At 41.5% G+C, this 16,517-nt stretch overlaps 1 protein-coding gene across 1 annotated transcript in view; it reads left to right on the forward strand.

Annotated features, from left to right (window-relative positions):
* Positions 1-16,517, forward strand: part of ZFYVE26 (zinc finger FYVE-type containing 26) — a 71,223-nt gene that overhangs the window by 12,368 nt on the left and 42,338 nt on the right. Inside the window, exons 9-15 of the mRNA XM_081088240.1 lie at positions 756-919; positions 3,159-3,362; positions 4,530-5,141; positions 5,386-5,472; positions 7,424-7,492; positions 8,391-8,530; positions 15,801-16,002. Of these exons, the coding sequence (XP_080944366.1) occupies positions 756-919; positions 3,159-3,362; positions 4,530-5,141; positions 5,386-5,472; positions 7,424-7,492; positions 8,391-8,530; positions 15,801-16,002 (1,478 nt within the window). The remainder of the gene's footprint in view (positions 1-755; positions 920-3,158; positions 3,363-4,529; positions 5,142-5,385; positions 5,473-7,423; positions 7,493-8,390; positions 8,531-15,800; positions 16,003-16,517) is intronic.

Here is a 16,517-nt window from a genome sequence, read left to right on the forward strand (position 1 = left end):
CCATAACGTTATAACAAGAGGATAATTTAGGATGACAGTGATAAAGAACAATAGCTCACATTTCCTGAGCACTTACTATATGCAAGGCATAGCTCCAAGCTCTTTATGTGGATGATTTCACTTAAGCCTCACAGTAATCCTATGAAGTAGTTACGAATATTATCCTAATTTTAAAGATGGGCAACTGAAGCCCAGAGATGTTGAGTGACATGCCCAAAGTGACAGTACTGTGGTCCACATTCTTGGCCATGTGTTACCCCGGTCACACTTTTATTCAGTAACCTGTTGAACTGGTTAAGCCCTGTTTCCCTGATATATTAGCCTCAGGGCTTCCCCAGGACTGGGTTCCTGTTCTGTTCTTCACAGCTTCCCCAGCACTTTCTGAAGTAGAGTAGGCAGAGTGGGAAGTAGCGAGAGGCCATTACTCAGGAAAGCAGAGAAGCTGTGCCGCTTCTGAGCTGGGAAGAGCACAGAAATTGGGAAGCTTACTCTGCAGGCTTTTTCTGGACCCCCTTGACCAAAAAGGCCCTTTCTAGATCCTTCCTAGATGAGTAGGGCTGACTTGATGGATGTACTTCCCAGAGGGTAAATAAATGCTCTGCTGTATCCCAGACCAACTAAAATGTAGTCTTTGGGTAAGTGAAACCCATGGTGTTAGGGGCCAGACAGCAAGAGAAAGAGGGAATCAGAATGGTCTTTCTCAGAGCAGTTTTATAAACTGCCTCTCCTCCCATCCTCCCGTCTTTCCCTCCCAGCAGCCCCATACCAAAGAGGGATCTCTTGTGGCATTTACACGGTGGAGACAGCCACTCAGTGCTCTACTCTCTCCATCACCTCACAAACCTTCCAGCCCTCAGGGAGGAAGAAGTTCTCAAGCTCTTACAGAAGGTGCCAGCCAAGGAGCCCCAGCAAGTGCACAGTAAGTTGCCGATGGAGTCACTCGGGCACAGTTTCCTCTTAGGACAATCTTGCCGAGGTTCCTTTCAGCAAAGACTTACCTAGGTGTAATCTGTCGAAGCGGGTGGCTAGCAGGTGCCTCTAAATTAGTGCTGTTTGGCCCAGTGAGATCATGGGGTGTGGGAACGTGCCTCCCCTCTCTGGATGAGGTATAGGGAACCTTATGAGAACAGCTCCATAGGAACCTTTGTCCTCGTGGAACCATCTCAAGAACCACTAGGATGCCCTCAAGCCAAGGGACAGAATTAGGAACTTACCTCGGAATTCGCAGCATTATCTCTGGCAATATTTATGCAACTCTTGGCAAGTCTCTCCATTCTTCATACGCTTTCTCACAGCACACTTTGGGTCTACCCTCTCTCTCCCATAGCTCCCTCATACTCTATTGAACACATAAAGCAGTTTAGAAGAAGACTTGCGTGAAACAATAGTAAAGTCTTGCTTTAATCTTAGATCTTGGCTTAAAATTAAAGTCCCCATTAACAAGCTCTTTTACTCTCAAAAATGGTATCATAGTGTAGTCACAAACTGCCACACAGGTCCTGGGACATTTTGCTTTGAGAGAAACAAACCTTCCCAGATGGCAGTAGATGTTGCTCAGCCTAGATGTTACTTAGATTGACCTTGAGAAAGGAGGTACCATTAACTGGAAAACCCGTGTCACTGCATTCTATATTTTATTCCAGGAAGGTAGGCAACTTGTTTAACAGATTTCCTAAAGGAACTGGAACTTTCTGTTTACAGACAAGTGCAGAAGGCTTCCAAAGAAGTGGTTTAAATCCGATCCCTGGTGACCCACCAGGACACACTTAGAACTGATAAAAGGTGAAAGAGGAGCAATAATAGGTCTGGGACTAGGGTGAGGCAAGAGAGGCATCTGGGGTACAAAATTTAAGGAGCCGCTCACTCTCAGGGCTGTGCAGTGCTTGCAAGTCCTGGCCTGGGACAATAATGCCATGTAGAGGCCAGGAGCGGGGAACAATATTGATCTCATTCTGTTTCTACCCTGACTTTGGTAAATCTGAGCTTCCTATAAGAAGTAATTACTAGGAAGCCTATACACATGGGGATTTATTGCACCATCCTAGTAGCAAAGCATTCCTAACTACTGCAGTGCCCTGCTGCAGCAGAACTGTATGCAGCCATCAGAAATGTAGTGTATGAAGAAGCATAATCAAATGCTTATACTATCATTTATTTTTAAGAAGTAGGAAAATTGAATAGTATAGAAAATGTCATTACTCTCAACATACACACGTATATGCTAAATTATCAAAGGGGTTAAAACAGATTGTTAATGGTTGTGTTTAGCTGGTAATATCATGGGTTATATTTTCTTCTTTTTCGCTTTGCTACATTTAATGCCTTTTCTTTGAGAAGGTTGCACTTTTATGATGAAAAGGATTCAAGCCAGAATAAGATGTTTAGAGTCCCTAAAATATTATGATGCCTTCTCTTTCTCCTCAATTTTTTTAAATGAGAAATTATAAATTATTAGACAAGTACAAGGAATTTCAACAGCATTTGTGTTTTTCCCCATGATGTCTACTTCAGTGCTTTCTTAAAAATATCATTTTTTGCCTGGCCGGCATGCCTCAGGAGTTCACAGTTCAATTCCTGGTTGCAGGCTTGATTCCTAGTAGGTGGCATGCAGGAGGCAGCCAGTCAATGATTCTCTCTCATCACTGATGTTTCTATCTCTCTCTCCCTCTCCCTTCCTCTCTGAAATCAATAAAATATATATATTTTAAATGTATATGAACTTTTTTTCCCAAAGAAATTTTGTTGCCTTTGCTCTCATTACTCAGTCTTTACACACTTTAAGCCTGCCTCTTGGATAATGTGGCACTAGGTAGACTAAACATATTTTCCTTTTAAACGCCCCCATACCTCCTCTAAACATTTACTTTAAGTTTTAATTTTTAAAAAAAGAAAAGAAAGAACAAAATGTTAAGAAATATAAGGAAAAGATTTGTTAAATAGCCATGAGGGCTGCATTAGAGAGACATGTAGAGGGAGGCCGGTGGGAAAAAGGAAATGGAGGGGACTGAACGCTGATGCGGTGGAGGAAAAGGCCTGGGAGGGACGCGGATCAAACAGGCGGAAAGGAGAGAGCAGTGCAGCGTCTCTGGTCTGGCATGCTTGCTGCCGTCCTGAAAGAACCAGCTCTGAAGTGCTGCCTGTTACTCTCTCCCATTCAGACTCAGCGGGTGCTCCGGGCCCTGAGCACCTGAGCCAGTGCCAGAACCTGACGCTCTACCACAGCTTCTGTGCCATGAAGTATGCCATCTATGCCCTCTGTGTGAACTCACACCAGCACACCCAGTGCCAGGAATGCAAAGACAGTCTCTCAGAGGTCCTGGCTGTGGCTGCAGAGCCAGTGAATGATTCCGTCTCCCCTTCAGGTACAGAAACCCCTCCCCCCGAGTCCCTGCTGCAACCTGTTCCACCAGGATTGAGGAGGTGGCCCTTGGTTTTATTATGCCCAGGAATAATTTCATCCATTAATCAGCCTTCGTTAATCGAAGAGACATAGAGAAAGCAATTGATGTGCCTAAGTTTTAATGGAGCCTGATCACCTGGTGCATTGTTTTTCAAATGCTTCCCCCCACCCCCCATAATCTGCAATAAAAATAGCATTTCACATCACACTTCAGTTTGCACCTAGGTATATAATTTGTGTGTTTATATGTGTATGTGTATATGTGTAGGTAAGTGATATACAAACTAAACTTTTGAGAAACAATTCACCCTTCCAAACAGAGCGCACTCTTGATTATTTATCTGTTGTATATCTCTTTTTTTTTTTTTTTGAATGCAGCCTCTAAGTCAGGGGTGGGGAACGTCCAGCCCATGGGCTGTATAATGCCGACAAAATCATTTGTCTGGCCCTGCCAAGGCATGAGGGGTGAATTAATTAAATGTTTGCCCGAATTTAGCAGGCTGGTTTTTAAGTTGATAATCTTGTGTGGCCCGCAAATAATGTTATAAATATCCAAATGGCCCTTGGCAGAATAAAGGTTCCCCACCCCTGCTCTAAGTCAATGTCATGGATCACAGCTACAGTGTGAAAGAACCTATTTCCTATCCTCTCTCATTTTTCTTAATAACTTACAACGTTTAACTTGCCTTGAGTGACTGCTGGTCAATTCTCTCTCTCTTGTAGCTTTGGGATGGACCTTCTCCTCTGAGCATGGTCATTTTTGACCAGTGAGTATTTCTTAAGAGATCTAGGTAGCCCTTGATCTTCTTTAGTATAACAATGAGTGAAAATGGAATTGAGGAGTAAGGAGCCTATTATGGAGTGCTTGTGAGAGATGAAGAATAATGTAATATTTAAAAAGCAGAAACAAAATAACAAGTGTTCAGTGAGCTGTACTTCTAATTAACGTACAAACTCTGCAAATCATGAAAAGACGTTGATGAGTCTCTTATTCTTCTGACTGTAACTGCAATTTCTTTAGTCATTAAAACATAAATGAGTTAAAGTTGTGTGAATGTTTGAGTCTGGCAAGTAGTGTTTCTAAGGTCTGCATTTTCTCTGCCCTCTTCTCGGATACATGCTACTTTAGGTGCTTCAAATCTCTTCTCAACATACCTGGCCAGGTGTCAGCAGTGTCTGTGCGGTGTTCCTGACTCTTTGCGCCTGGAACTTCTAGAAAACATCTTCTCATTGCTCCTCATCACCTCTGCCGATCTTCACCCAGAGCCTCACCTGCCCGAGGACTATGCTGAGGAGGATGACATTGAGGGGAAGGACCCATTAGGTTCGAGGTCTCCACCAGAGAGCCCTCAGCACATAGCACAGCCTGAAAGGAAGTCAGAACGGGGTTCCCTGGGAGTCCCCAGGAGCCTTGCTGATACACTTCCAAGCTGTCTGAAGACAGAGCCGAAAGACAGTTCCCCAGAGCCTCACGGGCACAGCTTTTTGGACCTGGAGCACCTTACCAGTGGTGTCAGCGGGTTCCTGGCTGATGAGTTTGCAATGGGGGCCTTCCTCAGGCTCCTCCAGGACCAGCTGGAGGAGCTCAGCAGCCACAGTCCCCCTGAGGACCCAACGCTGCCGGAAGGCCAGAACTGCCCGGAGAGCAGACATGGACCACAGAGCCGCCTGCACCGGTTTTCTAAGGTTCTCTCTGAGGCCCAGTGGAGATACAAGGTGGTAACAAGCAACCAGAGCTCAGGTGAGAGGGGGCAGCAGAACCAGTGGGTCCAGAAGTGAGGCGGGAGAAAACCCCCAGGAATGTGGGAGAGAGCGAGGACGAGTGCATGGGAGTCACTCCATAACTCAAGGCATAAACATAGCAACTAGTGTCAGAACCACGCCTCAGAGCCCAGTCCAAATCTTCCCCTACCTGTTACCCCACAAGGTGGGTCAAAGCAAAATTGATCTCTCTGCTGCCTTACCCATTGGGTTTGCTGTTTCAGAGGAGCAACCTTTCCGAAGATACCGGCCCATCGCCACATGGCACCCTAGTCTCCGCCGGGGTCGTCGGACACGAAGGAGCCGGGCAGGTAATGGATGGGCTCTCCTCATGCCTTATTCCGTGCACAGGCAAGTGGCATACTGCCTCTTGTCTAATATTCCGTAAGATAAAGCCCATGGTACATACACACAAACAAAAGTGATCTAAGCTTATCCTAGTCCCACTCCACCAAGGTAACCCTTGCTAATAGTTTCCTTCTAGAAATTTTCCACACAGTGCAAGTATATATATCATTTCATGTATTCAGATGTGTCATTGAGAACTAACTTTTTTCACTGATGTCCTTTTATGTTTCTCATACTGTATATTGACAACTGACTTTTTTCTCTTATTTTAAAAGCTGCTTAATATTCCATTGTTATATGTACCCTTTTGTGGGCACTTAAGTTGTTTCCAGGTTTTTTACTATTATAAACAATACTACAGTAAACTACCCTGTACGTATGTCTGTACATACTTGTGTGAGTATAGCTATAGGATAAGACCCTAGCAGTAGAATAGCAAGGTCAAAGATATGTGGAAATAAAGATTTACCAAATTGCCTTAAAAAAAAAAAAAAAGATGAACCAGCTCACATTCCCACCAATGTATATGAGTGCCTGTTTGCACACACATTCATTAAAAATGAGTATTATCAGATTTTTTCAAATCTGGGCCAATATGACTAATACAGCAATATTTATCATCGTTTTAATATTAGCTTTTAGTTTAAGGTTGAATATCTTTTATATATTTATTGGCAATTTACATTATTTCTGTGAGCTGCCTATTCATGTCTGAGGTCCATATTTTCTGTTGAGTTCATCTTTCTTATTGACTTATAAGAAGCTTTTTATACATTATGGGTAATATTCTGTCATTACGTGCTAACTTTTTTCCCCTTCATTTTGTCTTTTGAATTTGAATTTTTCTTACAGAATTTTATACAGGACCATTATACAGGTGTGTTAAATTTTTAGATAATAAAATTGCCATTGTGATTTTTGGTGCTGGTTTTTAAATAATTAACAGGGCATTCATAAGAGTTTCCTATGTGCTAAATAACACGAGGTATCTTGAGGGAAGTGAATGAGGCTTACATCAGGACTTGGCCTTCAAAGGGCTGATAATGTGCCTACACGGACGGTGTACATGAAACACTTACACTGCAGGGAGGCACTGCCTGGAAACAGAAGCTTTCTCTAGGAGAGAGCAGCATCGCCTGCAGAAGTCAGGGAAACAGGTTTTATGGAAAACGTGGCTCCTGCACTAAGCTCAGAATGAGAAGGCTCCAGCAGTGGCAATGAGGAACATGAACACAGTGGGTAGAATGGAGGATATTATGAGAGAAACCTGGAAAACGTCGAGGCTGAGTTGCTAAGGCCCTTAAGCTGCTCAGTTAATTGGTTTGAGTCAAAGGCTTGCATCCACCCCAAAAATGCACACGCCATCTTTCCTACAGCTGTGTGTCCTTTCCAAATGGTGAGCCAAGCAGACGCCCTTGCGTAGGGCTGGCATTACCCTGGGGTGACCACCCTAGGAAGAGTGAGCCTCCATTCGCCATGAAGAGCCATGTTGAGAAGGATCTTTTCCACGAGGGCACTAAATAACGGGGTCCTTAGCATGAGAACAGCTTTTGCTGTGTCAGAAAAACTTGTGCCCTCCTTTGCACCCTCCTACTTTCTAGTCATATTGACAGTGCTTAGTGAGCAGACAGGTTGCTGACCCCTAGAAGTAACTTGAAAGCCCTGGGGCTCTGAGACCCACATGTTGGAACCATTGGTATAAGCTGTTACCCAATGAGCATTGGCGCCATATTAAGCCCGCCCTTCACCTTTAGTCTGTAGGAACTTGCATTTTGCTGTAGAAGAAGCAGTAGATATAGTACTTAACCATTATCCTTTCACTCTACCCAGATCTTGATTTTGAAGCCAACTTCTCACTTTCTACATTTTAAGGAGTTGATGGTTGATTTTCTCTCTTCTTCCTATCACCTCTAGATGGCCGGGACAGAGGTTCCAATCCCTCCCTGGAAAGTACAAGTAGTGAGCTGAGCACAAGTACTTCAGGTATGGGGGTCCCAACCAGCTGCCCACTTCAAGCAGCTTTGCCCTGATACGGAGTTGCCACACACCCTGATGTAGAAACCTGGACTGAGCAGTTGTGTTTTTAATCCTCATCCAAGGGTATTTTTCCATTGATTTTTTAGAGAGAACACAAGAGAGAGGGAAAGAGAGAGAGAAACTTCAATGTGAGAGAAACACATTGATTGGTTGCCTCCTACACTAGCTCCGACCAGGGCCCGATCTGGGGAGAAGCCTGTAACCAAGGTACATGCCCTTGATTGGAATTGAACCAGGACCCTGCTATCTGCAGGCCCACGCTCTATCCCCTGAGCCAAGCCGGCTAGGGCACAGTCTTATTTGTAAGATAAATAAGTCCTGGGGGTGTAACATACAGCATGGTGACTATAGTTAACACTACTGTATTGTGTATTTAAAAGTTGCTAAGAGTAGATTTTAAAAGTCTCAAGAAAATTTGCAACCATGTGTGATGATGAAAACTAGACTTTGGTGATCATTTCACAATATATCAGATCATTATGTTGTACTAGAATACCTAAAACTAATACAATGTTATATGTCAATTATATATCAATTTCTTTAAAAAGAAGTTTGGTTCTGCCCATGGCCAAACAGATTTCAGTAGGGAAAGGCCTGTATCACTATCAGTCAAGTTACCCATTAGCAGAGAGAAACAGGTGAATACCTAAGAATGTACTTAAGTATTATATTCAAACATGATAGCATAGGTTTGCCCTTCAATTGAGGGAAAATCAATACCCACTTACACACCTTTTAAAAAATAAACTTTTTGAAGATAAAGAGTTTGGTGGGAGGTTACAGCAGTGTAGTTTTTCCTCAATTTCTGTTGCTTCCTTGGACCCCACCTTCTGTGTCCCAACAGAGGGAAGTCTGAACATCGTGTCTGCAAGGAATGAGTTGCAGCCCCAAACTCAAAGTTCATTCATCCCCATGATGTTTTCCCCACCTGAGTCGCTGCTGGCATCGTGCATCCTCCGGGGGAACTTTGCAGAAGCCCATCAGGTAAGGGGCTGGGCAGCTGGTGTCAGTAGCCTGGGCCTCACCTTGTCATAGAAAAGAATGTGAAGTCCACCTCTAGCCATCTGGAACCTGCCGGGCCTCAGGCAGAGCTGGATACCTGTGTAACCAGAGCCACTTGGGAACATTAGAGGGGCCACATCCAGCAGGAGAAACAGGAGAGAGTTTGCATGTACAAGGCCCAGTCCCCAGCATTGCAGATTTCAAGACCCAGATTGCAGGAGGTTTAAGCTGTTGAATCATTGGTTTGTTTTAACATAAGTAGTATTTAACAAGATAAAATATTTAGCTACAAGCTTACCATTTCAAAACATGGAAATATTTTTGTTTCTTTCCTTATAAGCTTTCTCTGAACACATACCTGTTTTTAATAGTTAAAAGTCATGATGCAGACAATGTTTAATAAGAAATAGAATGCCATCATCAGAAAAGGAAGTAAACGAAATGGAGGCAATGGAGGCAAGCAACCTGTCAGAGAAAGAATTCAGAGTAATGGCCATAAGGTGGATGAAAAGAATGGAAGACCAATTCAACAATATGTGTAGGAACCAAGAGGAAATGAAGAAGAACCAAGAGGAAATGAAGAGAAACCAAGAAGAAATGAAAAACGACATCACTGCCATAAAGAACTCAATAGAAAGCATCAACAGTAGACTAGAAGAAGCAGAGGACCGCATCAGCGAGCTAGAAGACAAGGTAGAAAAAAATACCCAAACAGAACAGCTTCTAGAAAAAAAAATTAAAAAGCAGGAAGAGAGCCTAAGAGAACTCTGGGACAATGCTAAACGAAACAACATCCGAATAATAGGGGTGCCAGAAGGAGAGGAAACTGAGCAAGGAATAGAAAACCTGTTTGAAAAAATAGTAATGGAAAATTTCCCTGATATAGGGAGGAAAAAACTCACACAAATCCAAGAAGCTCACAGAGTCCCAAACAAAATGAACCCGAAAAGACCGACACCAAGGCACATAATAATTAAATTGGCAAACACCAACGACAAAGCAAGAATCTTAAAAGCAGCCAGAGAGAGACAGAAAGTTACCTACAAAGGATCCCCCATCAGACTAGCGACCGATTTCTCAACAGAAACACATCAGGCAAGAAGGGAATGGAATGAAATATACAAAGTCATGCAAAGGAAGGGTCTGAATCCAAGAATACTATACCCAGCGAGGCTATCAATCAAAATTGAGGGTCAAATCAGGAGCTTCACAGACAAAAATGGTCTATGGGAGTTTATTACAACCAAACCAGCAATGCAAGAAATGCTAAAGGGTCTGCTGTAAATAGAAAAAACAGGAAACAAAGAAGGAACGCAGCGGTAAAGAACAAAAATGGCGACTAACAAGTTTCTGTCAATAATAACTTTAAATGTAAATGGATTAAATTCCCCAGTCAAAAGGCATAGGGTAAATGAGTGGATAAGAAAACATGACCCATATATCTGCTGTCTACAGCAAACCCACCTCAGAAAAAAAGACGCACACAGACTGATGGTGAAGGGATGGAAAAAGGTTTTTCAGGCCAATGGAAGTGAAAAAAAAGCCGGGGTAGCAATACTTATATCTGACAAATTAGATCTCAAAGTGAAGGACATAAAAAGAGATCAAGAAGGCCACTTCATAATACTAAAGGGAGCAGTCCAACAAGAAGAAATAACTCTGGTAAATATATATGCACCCAATATAGGAGCACCCAAATACGTCAGAAATCTTCTGGAGAAGATCAAGGGAGAGATTGACAGCAATACAATCATAGTAGGGGACCTTAACACCCCATTATCGCCACTGGACAAATCCTCTAAACAGAAACTCAGCAAAGAAACATCAATCCTAAATGACTCACTAGATCAGATGGAATTAATTGACATCTTCAGAACATTTCACCCCAAAGCCACAGAATATACATTCTCCTCAGGTGCACATTTGTCATCTTCAAAGATAGACCATATATTGGGTCACAGACAAAGTCTCTTCAAATTCAAGAAAATTGAAATCATATCAAGTATCTTCTCAGACCACAAAGGCATAAAACTGGAAATCAACTACAACAAAAACAATCCAAAAAAATCAAACACATGGAGACTAAATAGCATGCTGTTAAACAACGACTGGGTCACCAGTGAGATCAAAGAAAAAATAAAAAACATCATGGCAACGAATGACAATGAAAACACAACAATCCAAAACCTATGGGACACAGCAAAAGCAGTCTTGAGAGGGAAGTTCATAGCTCTACAAGCCTACTGCAAGAAACAAGAAACAATGAGAATAAATGACCTAACTCTACAACTCGAAGAATTAGAAAGAGAGCAACAAAAAAAGCCCACTGTAAGCAGAAGGAAGGAAATAACAAAGATCAGAGCGGAGATAAACGACATAGAGACCAAAAAAACAATACAAAAGATCAACAAAACCAAGAGCTGGTTCTTTGAAAGGATAAACAAGATTGATACACCTCTAGCCAGGCTCACCAAGAAACAAAGAGAGAGGACCCAAATAAACAAAATCAGAAATGAAAGAGGAGAAATAACAACAGACCCCATAGAAATACAAAGGATTGTTAGAAAATACTATGAACAACTCTACTCCAACACACTAGACAACCTGGAGGAAATGGACATATTCCTAGATAAATACAACCTTCCAAAACTTAACCAGGAAGAATCTAAAAATCTCAATAGGCCAATAACTATGGAGGAAATCGAAGCAGTAATCAAAAAGCTTCCAGCAAACAAAAGCCCGGGGCCAGATGGCTTCACAGGGGAGTTTTACCAAACATTCAAGGAAGACCTAAAACCTATCCTCCTCAGACTATGTCGAAAGATCCAAGAGGAAGGAACACTTCCCAGCTCATTCTATGAAGCCAACATCACCCTAATCCCAAAACCAGATAAAGACAATACAATGAAAGAGAATTATAGGCCAATATCCCTCATGAACATAGATGCCAAAATCCTCAACAAAATCCTAGCAAATCGGATCCAGCAGTACATCAAAAAGATCATACACCATGACCAAGTAGGATTTATCCCAGGGATGCAAGGATGGTACAATATCCGCAAATCAATAAATGTGATACATCACATAAACAAATTGAGAGAGAAAAACCACATAGTGATATCAATTGATGCGGAAAAAGCATTTGACAACATCCAACACCCTTTCTTGATAAAAACTCTCAGCAAGATAGGAATTGAGGGATCATACCTCAACATAATAAAAGCCATATATGACAAACCCACAGCCAACATCATAATCAATGGGCAAAAACTAAAACCATTCCCCCTAAAAACAGGAACAAGACAGGGATGCCCCCTCTCACCACTCCTGTTCAACATAGTACTGGAAGTACTAGCCATTGTGATCAGACACGAAGAAGAAATAAAAGGCATCCAGATTGGAAAAGAAGAAGTAAAACTGTCCTTATTTGCAGATGACATGATACTGTACATACAGAACCCTAAAGACTCCATCAAAAAATTATTAGACTTAATAAATGAATTCGGCAATGTAGCAGGATACAAAATTAATGCTAAGAAATCCATGGCATTTCTTTACACCAATAGTGAACTTACAGAAAGTGAAACTACAGAAGCAATCCCATTTACCATTGCACCAAAAAAAAATTAAAATACCTAGGAATAAACTTAACTAAGGAGGTAAAAGACTTATATGCTGAAAACTACAGGACACTGAAAAAAGAGATAGAGGAAGACATAAACAGATGGAAGAATATACCGTGTTCATGGATTGGTAGAATCAACATCATCAAAATGTCCATACTACCCAAAGCAATTTATAGATTCAATGCAATCCCCATTAAATTACCAACGGCATATTTCACAAATCTAGAACGAACGTTCCAAAAATTCATCTGGAATAAAAAAAGACCCCGAATAGCTGCAGCAATCCTGAGAAAGAACAAAGTAGGTGGGATCTCAATACCAGATATCAAACTGTATTACAAAGCCACTGTTCTTAAAACAGCTTGGTACTGGCACAAGAACAGACATATAGATCAATGGAATAGAATAGAGACCCCAGAAATCGACCCAAACCACTATGCCCAATTAATATTCGACAAAGGAGGCAAGAGCATACAATGGAGTCAAGACAGTCTTTTCAATAAATGGTGTTGGGAAAATTGGACAGATACATGCAAAAGGATGAAACTAGATCACCAACTCACACCATACACAAAAATAAACTCAAAATGGATAAAAGACTTAAACGTAAGACGGGAAACCATAAAAATACTAGAGGAATCCACAGGCAGCGAAATCGCAAACATATGCCGAAGAAATTTCTTCTCTGATAATGCTCCTAGGGCAATGGAAACTAAAGAGAAAATAAACAAATGGGACTACATCAAAATAAAAAGCTTTTGCACAGCAAAGGAAACCATCAAAAAAACAACAAGAAGACCCACTACATGGGAGAACATATTTACCAATGATACCACCGATAAGGGTTTAATTTCCAACATTTACAGGGATCTCATGAAACTTAACAAAAGGAAGATAAACAATCCAATAAAAAAATGGGCAACGGACCTAGATAGACACTTTTCGAAAGAGGACATACAGAAGGCAGAAAGACATATGAAAACCTGCTCAAAGTCACTAATTATACGAGAGATGCAAATCAAAACGACAATGCGTTATCATCTCACACCTGTCAGAATGGCTATCATCAACAAATCAACAAACAACAAGTGTTGGAGAGGATGTGGAGAAAAAGGAACCCTTCTGCACTGCTGGTGGGAATGCAGACTGGTGCAGCCACTGTGGAGAACAGTATGGAGCTACCTCAGAAGACTAAAAATGGAACTCCCATTTGACCCTGTGATCCCACTCCTAGGAATATATCCCAAGAAACCAGAAACGCCAATTAGAAAGGATATATGCACCCCTATGTTCATAGCAGCACAATTCACCATAGCTAAGATTTGGAAACAGCCTAAGTGCCCATCAGCAGATGAGTGGATTAGAAAACTGTGGTACATATACACAATGGAATACTATGCTGCAGTAAAAAAAAAGGAACTCTTGCCTTTTGCAACAGCATGGATGGAACTGGAGAGCATTATGCTAAGTGAAATAAGCCAGTCAGAGAAAGATAAATACCACATGATCTCACTCATTTGTGGATTATAGAGAACAACATGGACTGATGAAAAGGGACAGACCCAAAGACTGAGAAACAGCGATCAGGCTATCAATCCCCAGAAGGAAAGTAGGGGAGGGCGGGGGTAAGGGGAAGAGATCAACAGAAGGACTTGTATACATGTATATAAGCCAAACCAATGGACATGGACAACAGGGGGATGGGAGCATAAGTTTGTGTGTGGGGGGGAGGTTAGGGGTTAATGGGGGGATGAGGACACATTTGTAATACCTTAACTAATAATAATAATAAAAAATATATATATAAATATAAAAAATATAAATATAAATTACTAGATAAAGATGTAAATGTGTATTTATATATATGTTTTGTAGTTTTTCCCATTGAGAAAGCCAGAAAATAGGAACATCCTAATAGTAATAAAGCACAATTTGAACCCAAAAAAAAAAAAAAAAGAAATAGAATGCCAGTTCAATATGCAAGTGTAGGGGCTACCAAACTAAAATGTTTGTGTTGTTGAGGGATGAGCGCAAGAAGAAATCAGAAACACCTGCCCTCCCTGAGCTTCTGTATCCTCACTTAAAAATCAGAGTTAAATATAATACCTGCTTGTCCTACCTCGTGGGGTTGTTAAGAGGATTCTGTACAAGCTGTGAGAAATATAAGAATCCTCTGCTATTGTTTAAATTTAATAGCATGAAAACCTACCTTTCTAATTTTTAAAACTTCATTGATATATTTATCACACTGTGCTCATCCCTTAACATGTAGGTCAGAATTTTTCTTTCATTTTAGTTCAGTTGTTGAAGAATAAATCAAGGATAAAATCTAGGCGATAGGAGAATTTTTGAGTAGCTTCCTCTGGTCATTTTAGGTTCCATACTTTAATGACAGTTGTAACTCTGACCCTCTAGGGAGGATAGGACCCTCACCAGCCTTTGTTACACCCAAATCCAGAGTTAAGTCAACTGTGAGCCCCTTATCCTTTACCCCTAAATGTCCTCACTTCCGCTTCCTTTCCTGGACCCTTGATTTTTTTTTTTTTTTAATGAAAGTCACCTTTTTAAAATACATGTATTTTTATTGATTTCAGAGAGGGAGAGAGAGATAGAAACATAAATGATGGGAGAGAATCATTGATTGGCTGCCTGCTGCACACCTTCTCCTGGGTATCGAGCCCAAAACCTGGGCATGTGCCTTTAACCAGAATCGAACCTGGGACCCTTCAGTCCACAGGCCAGTGCTCTATCCACTGAGCCAAACTGGCTAGGGCTTGAATTTTTTTTTAATAAAAGCTTTATTTTGTTAACCTGGTTACAGAATAAGCCATGTATATTACAAGTAAATACCAAAGGTATTAACAAGAAAATAATATTACTTGTAACCCTATTGTCCAGAACCAATAAAGGTAACGAATACTCTTTGTCATTATTTTTCCAAGATCCATGTGACTTTTATATAGCCAAGATTATTTTGAATTTAAAACCTTATATAATGCCTTCTTAACATTTGCCTTGTACCTGATTTATTGACCTTACAGTAGTCTGACCAGGCAGCTGCATTTGACCATTCTCCTGTTACTCAACATTTAGATTATTTTCAACCTTGTAATAAATAGTGCCAAGATTATCACCTTTAGGCATTAGGCCTTTTGAATTGTTTCTGTAAGAAAGTTTCTCATGAAAATTTCTGTGTCAAAGAATATAAACGTTTTTAAAGCTTTATGGATTGCCAAATTGCTTTTCAAAAAAGGTTGTGACAGTTCCTTTTACCACTACCCCCTGAGGGCTTATTTTTATACTTTGTCATTGTGATAGATGCAAAATGGTATTAATGTGACTGAAATTCCCTAGATTACTGAAAGGGATAACATTTTTCATCTATGTATTAGTCATTCATTTTCTCTGAAATTGTCCACACCTTCTGCCAATTTTCTACTGGGGCTGTGGTGGCTTTCATGCTGGCTTGGATAAGTAATTTCTATATTTGATCTACTCTTCTAACATGCAGTGCTCTTCCCATCCTACAAAGCAGATATTTTAGGGCCATAGTCTAATGATAGGCAAGATCCCGTATCTCTAGACATGGGCCCACCACAGCCACACTCCCGCCTGTCTTGTACCAGGTGGTGTTCATGTTTGACCTGAAGTCCTCGCCCAGCTCAGGGGAACTGATGTTCGTGGAGCGCTACCAGGAGGTGATCCAGGAGCTGGCCCGCGTCGAGCACAAGATTGAGAACCAGAACTCAGATGGGGGTAGCAGCACCATTCGAAGAACTGGCAGTGGCCGCTCAACTCTACAGGCCATTGGCAGCGCTGCGGCCGCAGGTCAGGCTTCCCCGTTGCCACCACAGGTGGGGAGGTATCTGGGGAAGGAGGGTGTCAGGGGAAAAGCCACCCAAACAATAGGCTCATCATCATGAAGGTGAGCAGAAATCCAGGGCATGACACTTGGATTTGAAGAACAGCAGATTGAGGGTTGGTTTCTAGCTGTGCCCAACTTCCCTGACCATGGCGGTCACATACTACCACTCGAGCTACTCCATTAAGCTTCTCCTGTGTGACTAGCACTGAAGAGTGTGAATGCTCTTGTCACCCTGTGTTTTCATGGCCACTGTCTTGTGCTTTGGGAAATGGTTAGGAGTTTATTTCCTTTCATGTAACTATTCAGGATAAAGCATATTATTTCACTTTTCCGTAAAATGAAAAAGTTGTGTTTAACTCATGGCCTGTGATTCACAGGTCGCAATTCTCAGCCAGGGCTGCACTGCAAAAACTGATCCTTTCATTATTTCTTTATTTCCCACTGTGCAACCTGCTTCAGTGCCTGTAGCCAGCCCACA

Source organism: Myotis nattereri (genome assembly GCF_964212035.1).
Source record: "Myotis nattereri genome assembly, chromosome: 1".
Lineage (NCBI taxonomy): Eukaryota > Metazoa > Chordata > Mammalia > Chiroptera > Vespertilionidae > Myotis > Myotis nattereri.